This window comes from Glycine max, chromosome 12 (assembly GCF_000004515.6).
Source record: "Glycine max cultivar Williams 82 chromosome 12, Glycine_max_v4.0, whole genome shotgun sequence".
NCBI classification, from domain to species: Eukaryota; Viridiplantae; Streptophyta; class Magnoliopsida; order Fabales; family Fabaceae; genus Glycine; species Glycine max.
The window spans coordinates 37,918,715-37,933,659 of record NC_038248.2 but is presented as its reverse complement, the minus strand read 5'-3'; the positions used below and the strand labels follow the sequence as shown (position 1 = coordinate 37,933,659).

The following is a 14,945-nucleotide window of genomic DNA, read 5'->3' as shown; positions in this document are numbered from 1 at the left end:
CACCTTCCCTGTCCTTTTTCTATTGGCCATTTACTAGCCTGTTTGAATTTTTATTGCTATATATATTATTGGAACACTAAGGAACTAGGGAATTTTTTTTTTTAAGGAATTAGTAAAATTTAAAAAATGAAAATTAGTAGAATGTGTAATATTGTATTTTTCATGATTTTTTTTTTGTTTTTGATTTTTATAATAAGTATTTTTACTTTTCAATTCTTTAATTAGTGCTTAAAAAATAAGAATTGTCTATGTCTTTCGTTATCAGAATGCCTGGCGTCGGTGTGATAGTGGGTTGGGTGTTATTTGCTGAATGAAGACAAGTGTTCCAAACATATCATTGGATGTCGCATGCATGACACTTGGAAAGTAGATTTACGGATAAAATATTTCCAAATACGTTCAGAATAGATGGAGATAGCGGATATAGGTGAAGATTAAAGTTATATATATACTTATATTAATGAATTATTGTAAAAGAGTCTTTTCTTTTCCGATAAATGTAAAAAATAAGTCTTTGTGAGAACAGAAAACATCACCTCGAATGTGATGGAGGTATCAACCCATTTGTTACTTTTGTCATGTAAGATTAATTCATGTGTAATTTTGATAAATTTATCTTAAAAGAAATAAAAGAGTGTATTTAAAAGTGATCAAGGTGTCAATTAAAATTTAAAAAATTGAATGTGTCATCGAATAAATCTATTTCGATCGAAATCGTAACACCTTAACTACCAATTTTTGATGGATTGAATCGTATCACTTAATATCTCAAACATCCAAAACGCCTCATATTAAAATTGATTATTCATTGAGGAGGTGTATGCATTCATTCTCACCTTTTATGAGTTGGTCTCTCTTTACTTTATTACATCTTTCAAACCCTTTATTTTTTTCAATATCTATTTTTAGTTACTATTAAAATTATTATCGAAATTAACTTTTTAATTGAAAATACTATCATAAAATCTACTTACAAATTATCTTACAAACCGTTATATGATATTACTATAATTATCTATAATATCTTTATTGAAATTATTATTATTATATGTATTAAGTATTAGACAATTATCTGATAAGTTGAAAACTATAAACATGTTTATTTGATTAAAAAGAACTAACATTCGAGAATGAATTATATGTCTTATCTTTAAATATTTATTTCTTAATAAAATCATTTAATGAAAATTATTCCGTTTATTATAAAAATATATTCCTTTTGAGGAGTAAGTACAATTTTCATGATTAACACAGGTGTAACATAATTGATAAATAATCTTATCTCTTAAACATAAGATTAAGAGTTTAATCTTTGACTACTATAAATGAAAAAACAAAAGTTAAGAGAGAATTCTATGTATTAATATGTTTGAGAAATTAATCTTTATTTTTTTGGCATAGAAATACCAAGTTCACCAAAAATGAGACGAAGGAAGGTCATATTTAACTTTGTCTAAAAGTAATTATAACGAGGAAGAATTTTTTAAGTTTGTCAAAAAATCTGTTGTAGTGAGAATTTTTTTAAAAAACTTATCCAAAATATTTAAAATGATAAATAGTTTTTGAGATGTTTTCATAAACCTAAACAAGAGATTTTAAACGATGTTAAAGTCATGTTTTTATACTATTTATATAAGTAGTGTTGTTTAATTTTCTCCGGACACAATTATAAACAAAAAATACTTATTTCACACAGACTAAAAATGTTAGTTTATTTCTTTTTCATATGAAAAAAGATTATATTTTCTAAACTATTTTTAATCATGTTTATTAGATGGTGTTGAAATCTAAATTATGTTTTAAAATAATAACATTAAAAAATTGAATTAATTAAATTTATTAATATTTCCGTTCATCAAAGTTACACTTTTTTTTAACATTTAGAATATATTTAAGTTTTATCTTTTTTTCTCATAGGAATAAAAAACATATATTAAGTGGTTGATAATAAAATATATACATATTCAGCCAACTGAACTATATCATTTAATTAAGTTTCCGACTAATATTTTTAAGAAATAATTTTATTCCAAATACAATATAAACATTTTTTTAATAGAAATTCAAATACGTACTAATTCACCATTCCATGAAAGACTTATTTCTTTCTCCTACATCCATGTTATGTCGGCAGTGTATGTCGGAAAATTTATTTCCGTAATAAATAGGAGTCATGAAATACGCCTTTTGTTACATGTCTTGAAGAAGCGTTATACTATCGTACGAACAAATCATAAACGTCATTTCCCAAAACATTTAAAATTTAATTTGGTCCATGTAAATCAGAAAAAAAAATTACGATAATTATCTCATGCTTATAATTTAAGCATCAATTAATTCTTAAATTTTACAGTTTAATACCAAATTGATTAATAAAAATATAATTTATTATATAATTAATCTTTGAATATTACAACTTAATAATAAAATAATCTCCTAAATTTAATAATAATTCTTATATTTTTTTATATGTTCAGGAATTAAATTAAAATTTTTATTGTTTTCTAAATTAAATTATTATTACTTTACACAACATTTGGGGACAAAGTCATTTACCTACGAGTTGGATTGGAAACGAAAACTAATTTTATATTGAAATTTTCGTTTTAAATTTTTAAATATAAATTATTTTGTTTTACATTAGTACTGTTAAAATTAGTTTCAAAAAATAAGGATATGTTTAATCCAAAAGGTTTATGTAAACATTGAATGGTTCTTTTTCAATATTCAAATAAATTTGTGGATTAGGATAAGACATATCTAATTGGGACCACGATTTAAAGATGAGATCTTTTTTATGATAATATGAAATATTATTACTTCTGAGTTTTGATGCTATTTTATTGTAGTCGACAAAGTGACGTGAGGTTGAAGGCAAATAATAATAATAAAAAGATACTTAAACATGTTTTACAGCAATTTTAATTTGGATAATTATTTTTGTAATCTTTAAAAAATTATATTTGTTGCTCAAATTTTTAAAAAATTAATTTTAGTCTCTTTCACTTTTTACCAAGTATAATAATTTGTAACAATTTTATATCGTTAATTTAATTTCTTAAAAAATAATTTATCACAATTTAAAAACGTCAGAATGTAAAATAAAATGTCATAATTCTAAGTTGATATTTTTATTTCTCTTCTTTAAACATATATAAGTAAAATATTTTAACAATTTAAAATCATTAATTTTTTCTTAAAATAAATAAATTTTAATTATTAAAAACCGTCATAAATTATGTAATCATGAACAAATGATAAAAGAGAGACTAAAATTAATTTTTCAAAAATTTTAGAGATTAATAAAAATATTTTTTCAAGTACTAAAAAAATGATTTTCCAATTTTAAATGATTAAAAATATATTTAAATAAAGAAATAGATGCCACGACTTAAATGCAGTCTCAACTTGTCTCCACTCCTCACATGTCATGACTGAGTTGTTGAAAGGGAAATCCTTCTATTTTTAAGTGAACTTTCTGCTTCCAGATATTTTAGCCTCTCTCTCTCTCTATATATATATATATATGAACGGTTCTTCTGATATCTATCGAAGGGACGAAACAGAATCAGAACCAATACAAAACAGCATATATATCTCTTCAGTTGTATATAAGTAAGAGAAGACAAAGCTACATTCCACGAGGGAAGAGAAGACGAAGAAACAAAGCTATAAAGGACTGCAAGTGAACCTCGCTGGCCACATGCAAAATATTGCCGCTGCTATCATTGGAGGTATTACATCTAATTATATTCATACACTTATACTTATTTTATTTTTTTTGTCTCAATTATTTTATATTCCATTTTTTTTTCACACCTATTTATGTCAATTTTAGGATGGACACACAACTTTATCCTTAGTTGAGGGTGTATTACTTCTCATAAAATATGTTTAAATTAAAAGTTTTTTAATATTAAGTTTAGAAAATTTTATGTATATAAAAAAATAAAAGTTTAAATATATTTTAGTTACATCAAATTTGGGGTCTGTCTCTTTTAGTCCATCAAATTAAAATTTATGTTTTTTAGTTCTTAAATTCTCAAAATAGTTTTTTAATACTTTCTGACTATTTTTTAAGGCTTGAATGTATAATTTGTGATAATTTTTTTACTGCAAAAGGAATTAAAAAACACATTTTACAAATTTAAGGAACTAAAAAATAAAACATATAAGTTTTAATTTGGAAGACTAAAAATAATAAACCTTCAAATTTTAATTTTAATTGAACGACTAAAAATATATTTAAGAAAAAATTATTTGGTACCTTATTATACTAATTATTTGATAGATGGTATATTATTTAAAATATAAATAAATATCTATTGCTAAATATATAATATACATGTAACCAAAAAATATATATATAATATACTAATATATATCTAAATTATCTGAAATTAAATATACACAATTAAAAAGATAAATAAGTTTTTGTCAAGACAATCATTTTATAACTTATTTAATTAGTTTACAAGCTTGTATAATCAAATTAAAAGTGTTTGATAAATAAGTTTATTTACTATATTTTATAACTTAAGTAACTTATAACTTAGATAAACTTTTAGTGAAACCAACCTATTCAATCTAAACTTAATAATTATGATGGAATTGCAATGGCTGCTCTCCCCATTATGAAATACTGCCTTTATATATTCCCCCACTTCAAGTAGTACACTCACCACCCCATTCCAATTCTCTCTCAGACACTCAGACATAGATAAATGATAATGGCACAGGTTGGGACAGTAATTTTCCCCCACTCCATTTTCCAGTGCCCATTTATTTTTGTTTTTGACAGAAAGTGCGAATTTATTATTGAACAATGAATAATGATTCATCAACATTCATCCACTCTAAACATCTCATTAATACATAATTTTTTTCTTCATTATTACATTAAATAATCTATTATATTTATATTTGTCTTTTCTATTCAACAAAAAAAAAATCTCTTCTCTATCTCTTTCTCTTACATACTAGGTGTTAAATATATATTTGATCTTCACAAATATTTCTTTTTCACATTTTCACAAATAAGTACTATTGATATCCGCTAGTACACACTTTAATACATGTTCCCGATTCTATGATCGATCCCCAATTAAAAAATTAGCTTAGCGCGATGGATTCACGATTTGTAACCTTGCTGTACACATCCATCCTATACTATATATTTCTTCCCATAAATGCTTCAATATTCAAATCAGCAATTAGCAACCATCAAAATATCATATGATAAAGACAAAAAAGAAATTTCAGAACAATGAGACCACAGATCCATGCACATGCATCGAATATGTAATATCAGTATTACTTTCCATGTATGCTTAAATATTCAAATCACCAATAACAAACCACTTAGGAAAAAGAATCAAATGTTCAGTTATAATGACAATTTCAAAAATCAAAGCTCCAACGTGCATGATCAGGAAGGCACCTATGAAAATGCATCCTACCATATTTCCATTTCAAAAATTAATTTTTTAAAAAGTTACAAAAATTAGTGTTCCAAAAACTGGGTTCAAAAAACCAGTTAATCTGTCAAGTATCCACCTCAAATAATAAATCATTGAACTGAGCCCGAGAAAAATGGGTAAATCGTCAAAGAACTAGAAAAATCGGCAAAAAAAAAGTAAAAACTTGCAAAAAACAATTCAAATTAAATTAATAAAAAGATATGCTTAATATAACATTATTTTAATTTTTTTCTTGAAAATTTTTTAGCCTAAAGTCTTTTTTATATTTTTTTATTCTAGATGTAAATTTATTATTAATAATAAATAATGTAGTGTATTACTGAATCATGCATATATCTAAATATTATGATATATTTGTTCTCAACCTTTTTGTGTACTTTGAATGTTAAGAATATATAAATTATATTATATTTTTAGTTTTTAACATTGTAAAATTATGATATTATATTTTTATAATAATATTTTATGTATCATCATCATCAATTTGTCTGCAATTCGACTTTAAACAAGTGTCTCGACCAATTAAATAACCATTCTAATTTTAAAAACATTAAAAATAATCGTAAACGTGTGGAGAGAGAGAAAAAAAAAAGTTTGCAAAAATAACTCCCTTTGTAAAGATGCTTTCCAGTTTGTAGCGTACCATCACAAAAAGAAAAACAAATAATTAAAAAAAAAAAAGACCCAGGAATTGGAAGCCCATGAAAACAAATCATACCAAATATTTGCCCATATAAAATATCATCGATATCTTATGATTCTTATCAATTGCAAACACACACACACAAAAAAAAGTTTTCAACAACCAATATTCTTCCAGCTTAATACCCAGAAAAAACAAGACAGACAAATTCATATTATTAAACAAAATAACAAGCTCAAGGTTCATGTCATTAATAGTTGTAGAAACTCAATGCCTGCCTCTCATTCAACAGCAGAAAAAAAATGGTTTGTGAAATTAAGTCTATCAGTAAATGATTGGCATACAAAAACAATTACAACCATACAAACATGAACAACAAAAAAATACCCTTAATCACAATGACTTTTTCCCGTAACAATCTGGAAATTCGAAGGCCCCTACTGAATGATTCATCGAATAGAATCCTTGTTTGCATAGGCTGAAACCCTGGCAACCACGATAGGAGAGCCAAAGGGCCATAACAATGACCCCAAATAATATATCATATAAACGAGCCAAGGAAACAACAACATTCCAAACTATGGTGCACTGCAAATATAGCCTGTTGTGCAATCAATATCATACCCCATCCTGTGGGAATGAATGCCACCAAGCTAGTAAAAATGTTCATGAATTTGAATTCAGTGAATTTCATCAATGCAACTATCACAAGTATGGCAATAACTATGAGAATGAATTGGACCAACCGGTAATAGATGTGGTGTTTTGCTTCATATTCATTCTGAGCATAAGCTACCACCACATGGTCCCAAACACAACAAACACATAAACCCAAGATAGCAAGTAAACAATAACGCTGGTGCTTCTAGCGGCTATGCCTAGCTGATAGGCAATTCCATATTGGAATATGAAGAACCGAAGGTCTAAAATTATCTCCAAAATTAAAGCCGGTTACCTTAAGATGACCTTGCTCTTCGTACCACCATTTTTCCCAGCTTTGTTCAGCTTTAGCAAACACCCTTTGGCGGTGCCAAATCCAGTTTATGAAGTCATCAAAATCATACACAGTTTTCAACCAGTCAAAGCCAGAAGGATTGAACACAAACGGTGCCATGATCCATGATGCAACCAAGAACCAACTAGAGAAGGTCATGGTAATGTAAACAAACGTGTCAGTTGCTACAGTGCTGTGTGATGCATAAACTGTTACTATTAGCCCCAGTTCAATTGCTTTCATAAAATGGCTGCGAGCATAGAGTCTATAGTTTTCTGCAAAACTCTTATGCTCCACTACAAAGACACGCCCCGTGACTCGGTATTTTGCTCCACCATGCAAGATGATTCTTCCAAAGAAGTGGCTGCATGTGCCCATAGAGAACGTGTAGAAAACTGATGAAAGTTGGAGCTGCATGGTCAAGAAGTCCCAAACAGCTTGAAGGAACCCTTGTTCAAGGGAATTCTCCACAATCATTGGAAGGGTAGTGAAAAGTCCAATTAGGACTATGAACTACTGATTCAAGATTATACCTAGTGCTTTGTTGTTGTTGCTGTTACTTTCCATAGCATCTTCAATGCCACTAAGAGCAAGCAACAATCTGCCCCATAAGAATACATATACGGTGAGAACCACCATCATTGTGTTGAAAAAGAACCCCACTGTAGTGTAGAAGAATGACAACATACGAAAAAAATCAAGCCTATGGCCCAATCTATACGCATTTCTGCTTAGTACTTGCTCCCCATTTCCACTTGCAACCTTTGCTTCAAACATTGATATTTGGTTCAATCCAACATCCCTTCCTTTTCCAACCTGAATGTATTCATGATGCGTGACATTACCTCCACGAAGTGTGCAGTTAAAGCCGGCAAAGATGTCCTCGCTTATGCTGATCACTCTTGAGGCTTTGCTGATGCCACCACCTCTAGTTATGAACCAAAACCTGTCAAACACATCAGGGTGGCCATAATGCATTTGAACTTTGAGAGGGTTTGCCAAAACCCTCTGCCCCAATGTGACAAAACTCGTTTCTTGACCTGACATGAACCATACAAGAGAGGAAACAGAACCGGTAAAAATGTGTTCCCTCACTCCAAGCCCAATTGTCTCCACGGAAACCAACCTGCTATGATCCACAGATGCAGTATATTATCACATACCATGACCAATTATTCTAAAAATATATAAGAACATACAAAATATAATTAAAATTAAGAACATATTTTTTGGGCATTACTGTAAAGATGTGGCAATGTATTAAAATTAAGAACAGTATCAAACTCATTCATTTACTGGGATCATATATAAAGATGTGCAAATGTCCCTTTTTTTGTTTCATTAAGGACAATGATTCCATAAAGATGTTGGTCTACACTACATGGTTTGTCTTGCCTGGTGGGAAGTGTAACGGTTATAGCGCGGAAAGAACAAATCAACAAAAGGCGGGTTAGTTAGTTACCAGTTACCACGTTGAGTTCTTCTTTTCTTTTCTTTTTTCTCTCTCTTCCTTTTCTATACCTATGAAGCTATGCCTTGACAGCCTTGCGGTTAGCACTTAGCTCCTTCAATTGAGAAATGAACAGAAGTATACTTATACAATAAATGTGCATAATTTGTTTTCAATAAAGAGAAATAACAGAAGAAAAAAAGAGAAGAATGTGATGAAAAGATAAAGAAAAAATATTTATGTTGTCAGCATTTATATTCTTCGACAAACATTAATCATTATTTTTATTGGAGATTATTTTGTATTAATATCATGATTAGAAAAAATAAATTCAAAACAAGAAAAAAAAGCATGTGATGAACAAATAAAAAAAGTCATAAAAATAGAATTTAACTATAATGTACTCATACAAATTTTGGATGTTATCATCGAATTATAAATTGTTATACATAAAATTTGTAATAAATATTTTAGAATATTTTATAAGTTAAATTACTCGATTAATGCTTGAACTATTCGAAAATTTTCAAATATGTGAAATAAAATAAAAATAAATAAAATCCTTGATCATATATTTTTTTAATTAAATCTCTTGAGTTTTTAGAATTTTCATAACAGTTTCAAGCTATCATAAACTAACTTCAAAAACCTATGCTCTTTTTAGTTTATGAACTCAAAAAAAAATAAAAAAATAAGAACCTACTTAGAAGTAAACTCTTAATTGATTTGGTGACGCAAGATTAATTCTCCGTTAATCAGACCAAACCGGTTGAATCAAATGTAAAATAACCAAAAATGTAGTGACCAATAGAATAAAAGAAAATGGTTATGAATGACAAGCACTTGTTACACGCAACAGTTTTAGGTTACCATTGCTGAGTTACTTTGCACGGGTTGATTTTAAATGATTCAACTTCAAATAATTTAACAACATTCAATTCCGTTCACTGAATCGACACTAAATCTTGTATATAATATATGCTATATACGATAATACAGTGCACATTACATCAAGGTTTGTTATTACATGCATACTAAAACACGCAATGATTTGAGGGTTTGAACGGAGACAACATTGTTTATACAGGACATGCAGGATAACACTGTTCAAACAGAATTTGGTGCACACCATTGTTCAAACGGTATATGCAGTACAAGTTCTTTACCCTGACCATCCCCTCTGGGGATTATGCACATTCAACCGGTCATGTACAGAGTTAAAATCTATAGGTTGCTGAGTTTCCTCCATCCTCTGGATAATGCTTGCTACATGATTGCCTCTAAATCCCATGCTCACAAATTTCTCGATCAAATCATTGTAGGGATGGCTACGAATAAATTGTGACTGGCTAGGACTCGGGACCATAAGATTATGTGATGCAGGGTTGTGAAGGGATGCACTAGTTGGAGGATATCCAGCTTGAGCATAATGAGAAGGTTCAGGTGGATAATGTGCTCTGGCATTCTCACCATCATACACATTGTAGGAACTAGCCGGAGGACGCATGGTGTGCGTTCCACTATTTCCATACACATCACCTGGCTGTGCTGAAAAAGAGCCCCTCATGTGCTGGAGCAGAGGTTGCTGAGGAACTGTTCTACCAGCTCCGCTATATCCATATGGCATAGCATCACTGCCGCCACCACCACTGCTAGATCCTTGGGGTGGAATTCCTGAATAAGGCATTTGCATTGGCACACTGTTTGGTAGTGTTTCTGTGGGAAGAGGATTTGTAGCTTGGCTGGTAGCATATGGAGTGTAAACATTTGTTGAGGGGGGTCTCACTTGAGACACTGCTGAGGGTGGTTGTGGAGGTGGCACTTGCACCTGCTGTGGTGGTAACTGTGGAGCCCATTGCTGTTGTTGGTACTGTAGCTGCTGATACTGTGAAAATTGTTGCACAGGTGGGGATTGGATTACCTGAGATGATGATGTTGATAGTGGAATTCGATACTGTGGATCAGAAGGCAAATACTGATTCTGAGGAAGCTGAGTAACAGCTTGTGGATTGGGCAAATGGGTGGGCATCAAGTAATAATGAGGTCGTTGAGTGGCTTGGCTCACATTTGGGGCTGGCACTTGATAGGAGGATGCCACAGGCTGTTGCCGGGGTGCAACTTGATGTGGTAAGGCAAGAGCTAGCTCTTGGTTCTGTGTGTCAGATACATTATCAATTCTTTTTGGATCCATGGAAGAAGGTGAAGATCTCTCCTCATTTGACTGCAAATGGCTTGAGGAAGATGATTCTTTCCGAACATGTTTAAGCTTGGCTAATTCTTTCCGAGTCTCAGCTAGCTCTTGCTTGTCTCTCAAAATTAGCACAGACCTGTGTACCTATATAAGCAACACAGGAAAATTAAATACATGGCAAAATGATGTCAACTCTCAAAGTATAAGTGGCCAGCCAAAAAGTGAACAGCTTCATGTAACATGTTAATAAAGGATAGCTCTGAGATCCATGTTTATAACTGAGTATGCTGCCGCCTACCTGAACAGCATAATTTTCATGTTGATAGGAGTAGCAGCAAGGAAAAACGGATTATTCTAGCAATAAATGATTCTCAATTTAGCAACAACAACGCTGAATAAAAAATAGTTTTGTAATAGACAACCTTGAAGAAAAAAATCACGCAAGATGAACATTTAGGTTAACAGATTCAGACAGGACATTTTCCAATAGCTTCTAGTACTGACTAAAAAACAACAGCCTCGGACATCATTTTAATTTTTACCATACAGATGAGAACATGATTTTCTAGCTACTCATCCACCAGAGATATAATTTCTTACTTTAAGATAAAACTATTAATCAAGCACATAAAAAAAGAAGGAGAAATAGAAGCTAACTTGAAGGGCATAACAGAATTCTATCAATTAAAAATAAAACTTACTTCCTGAAGGTGTTTATCAAGAGATTTGAGTTTTGAATCTGTTTCCTCATGGTCACAAGTTAAATCAGATTGCATTGCTCCAATTGATTTGTCAAGATTGTAACAATATAATTCCAACTGTGACAGCCTTGTACTAAGTCCCTCAAGAAACCGCATAAGGTTGTCAGCATGTGTTTTCATACTCTTCTCAACAATTGCAATCACATCCTGGCTCAAAGAATCTTCAGACGAACTATAGGCTGTAGCAGGAACTACTGATGTTCTTGCCATCCTTGATGCATGAGAACCCTGCAAAAAGGTAGAATTTTCAGATTTGGGATCCAAGATCACTTGATAGGCATAAAAAGTACATGTGGTCCATTATGATTGCAAGTACAAAATCCCATCTAAGAAATGTTAAACTTGAGAACGGTCAAATCAATAAAATAAAGCAAGTAAAACAATTCCAAGCTAATAGAAATTCAAATTACCCGCAATTTCAACTTAAACACAATGAGCCTATGTCACTTTGTTTTTCTCAAGGGAAACAAATAATGCTTGTCAATCCTCACCGAAGAAGTTCATCTACTTTAAAGTTTAAACACACTAAAATAAGCATGTTGACACAAGTCTCCCTCCTAAATTTACATTTTCTTTTTTTCTACTTTGATCTTGGCCAATAAATTTGCTAGATATAATTAAATTTTATTGACCTACTATTAAACTTTGTTGTTATTCTATTGACCAATCAATAGAATAACAACAAAAGCCTTATCCACCAGGTAAGGTTGGCTACATGGACCGCACAAAACCTTATTGGCCAATCAATAATAAGTTAAAAGAAAAGTCCCATGTGTTTATCAAACATACAGTCATTCATCCTCATTAGTAAGTGGAGAAATGCTGGCAACACATTATGTAACTCACTTTTTCTATTACTCTATTGATACATTTTGAAAATTGTTGTAAATCACAAAATTGCATGGGTACCACTTCTTATTTAATGCACCCCGTCATAATTTTGTAAATTTCAATAAATTTTAACCAATACACGGTAGTGTATTAGAAAGAATGAGTTAGAAACTAGTATGTTGCTAGCACTCCTCTTATTCAGTGTACCCAACCCTTGGGTAGGAGCTTCAAAGCAGAAAGCTACCCTTTCTACACTTGAACATAAATTCCTCTTTCATTCTTCTTTCTGCCAACCAGTACTCATCAATCTCGCATCGATGCCTAAAAATCCTTAACTGAAGAAAAGTCCAGCAGAGGCATACATGAAGGAACATGGAAAATGAAAATCCCCCGTTCCCAAACCCAAACTATATTAGAAAAAAAGAAATCTTCATTTTATTCACACCCAACCAGTTGAAAATTTTCTTTTCTTCGTGCTCTTAATTAACCAGCTCATGCATCCATGCAGAACCCAGCCAAATGGCTCTGCAATCTACTCAACAAAAACGAGACCTTCGTTTCACTAACATACTAAGAACAAAACACGACCAAATTTCCTTCGCAGCAGTGAATGCAAGAAGCTTCTAAAAACCCAACAGAGAAATAAACAGAGCAACGAAAAACAATTCGTCCAAACGATCAAAACATATTGCCAAAAATGAAAACTTTCCCCAGACCCTAGCCATTTGCTCAGACCCAAATCCGGAATTTTCCTTAAAAGAGTGAAAAACACGAAGTCAACTATGAAAGCCGCCGTGGGTAAGTTTATGTTACCTTGGCGGGATCGATGTGAGTGCCGTCAGAAGAATCGTGGTTGGTATTGTCCTCCTCGTACGAACAAAGGATGTCGCCGGAACCCAAATCAAAGCCGTTGGAACCACCGTTGCTGCGACTAGAAGGTAAAGACGCCATGCCCGGAGCTCAAGCTGGAAGGTGTCTTTGACGCAGAGAGACAAGTGTCACGTGAAAGATATAGGAATCTGTGGAGTTGAGATAGAGTATTAAGGTTACTTGTCTGCTAAAAAAAGGAACTTTCGTTTTATTTGCAAAATTGGGTGAGAGGGGAATTAAAAAAACGTGACAAATCACTATTAATTAATGGTATTTTTGTTAATGGTCGTATTGACGCACCACCTATCTCTTATGATCATTCCTTATTGGCAACTAGCAATTCTTTTGTTGAATGTGACCACGTGCCATTAAAAATTACCAGAATTTGATTTTCACAACACCGATAAACGAACAGGGAAAATCCCTGCAACAAATAATCAAATTAAGTCTATTTCACTAATCTCTCAATGAAAACAATCCAATTCTTTTAAAATTATAATTTTATATCAAATGCTATAATATAAATTATATATGCGTAAAAAGTTTGGGGGGTTATGAAGAGGAAATTATCTTAAGCTATGAAGTATATCTATATTTATATTGCAAAAGTATTTCTACAGTGCTATCAATTATTGTTTAAACTAAGTTTTAAAATATTGTTTCTAGATATAAATATATATTCAATTGTAATACTATGTCATGTTACCAACTAATGGTGTTTTCAATATTTAAAGAGAAATGTTAATATCATATTTTTAACACACTCTATATTATTAGTTATTAATAGTGTCTAACATCAGTTGTTTGAAAATAATATCCGTAAATTATTATAAATCTCTCATTATTGAAATTTCACTCCTCCTTTTAAAGAAATAAACTTCCTATATTATTAGTTGAAATACATTAAAAATTACAGAATTTTATGTTTCCCACTTCTAATTAATTGATTCTCGCTAGCAATTTTATAGTCTTGAATAAATTTTAACTAATAGTAAAAAATGCATTAAGAGTATATTAAAAAATGTGTTAGTAACACTCATTTAAATATAAAATGCTTGTTATTAAAATAAAAATAAAAAGATAAACAACTTATGGCCAGTGGACTTATTTTGCAACCCATTTAAAATGTGGGATATTATCACCAAACCCACTTCATCTATGGGCTCTTAAGTTTAGGCTTAAAGTGTTGGTCCGTTTTACAGCCCCCCTAATAACCTAACCGAATTCAGTGTATATTCATTCGTATAATCACTAGATGCAATTCATTTTTTAACTCCAGAGTATCCATGCTTATTTAAAATGCAAGCATAAAATTGGATGTTGCGTTATGTAAAGTTAGTGGTAATCATGGGATTAAGGTGATATTTAAAGACTTGAATCTCTTGCATTTTACCACGTAGATTGCATTGAGAAAGCTGCAAGATCAAGTAGATTGCATCGAGAAAGCCGCATGCCTAAGTAGATTTTTTTTTCCTTACCATATTGCACTCAGACAATGAAAAATAGATAAGATTTTGTAAAACAGATAAGATCTTATGAAAAATACACTCAGACAATGAAAAACAAAAGATATTTTCAAAAGCCGAAAAATAAATCACAGGTCAGTTGAAAGCATAATAAAAGTAAGAAAATATCAGACAAAGAAAGCTCTACTAGGTTCGTCTCTACCAGTAAGAGTACATCATTCAGTTTTTGACAAAATTTCAAGTTCTATTAACTTTTCAC

General features: G+C 30.9%; 1 protein-coding gene and 1 pseudogene across 1 annotated transcript; both read right to left on the bottom strand.

The window, feature by feature from the left end:
- Positions 1-5,791: 5,791 nt before the first annotated feature.
- LOC102668486 (callose synthase 12-like) lies at positions 5,792-9,699 on the bottom strand (annotated as a pseudogene).
- On the bottom strand, positions 9,516-13,503 carry LOC100527106 (protein tfg-1). Its single transcript, XM_003540315.5, has 3 exons — positions 13,164-13,503; positions 11,460-11,747; positions 9,516-10,902 (listed from the first exon to the last, which is right to left on the bottom strand). The coding sequence occupies exons 1-3, from the start codon at positions 13,299-13,301 to the stop codon at positions 9,730-9,732; spliced, it is 1,599 nt and encodes a 532-aa protein (XP_003540363.1). The 5' UTR covers positions 13,302-13,503; the 3' UTR covers positions 9,516-9,729.
- Between the last annotated feature and the right edge of the window lie 1,442 nt (positions 13,504-14,945).

Bases quoted from the DNA above. Each gene is read 5' to 3' on its own strand.
- LOC100527106 (XM_003540315.5), bottom strand. From the start codon at position 13,301: ATGGCGTCTTTACCTTCTAGTCGCAGCAACGGTGGTTCCAACGGCTTT. The intron at 11,748-13,163 runs GTAACATAAACT...ACCTTTTTGCAG, and splicing joins CTCACATCGATCCCGCCAAG to GGTTCTCATGCATCAAGGAT. The intron at 10,903-11,459 runs GTAAGTTTTATT...TTGCTTATATAG, and splicing joins TTGATAAACACCTTCAGGAA to GTACACAGGTCTGTGCTAAT.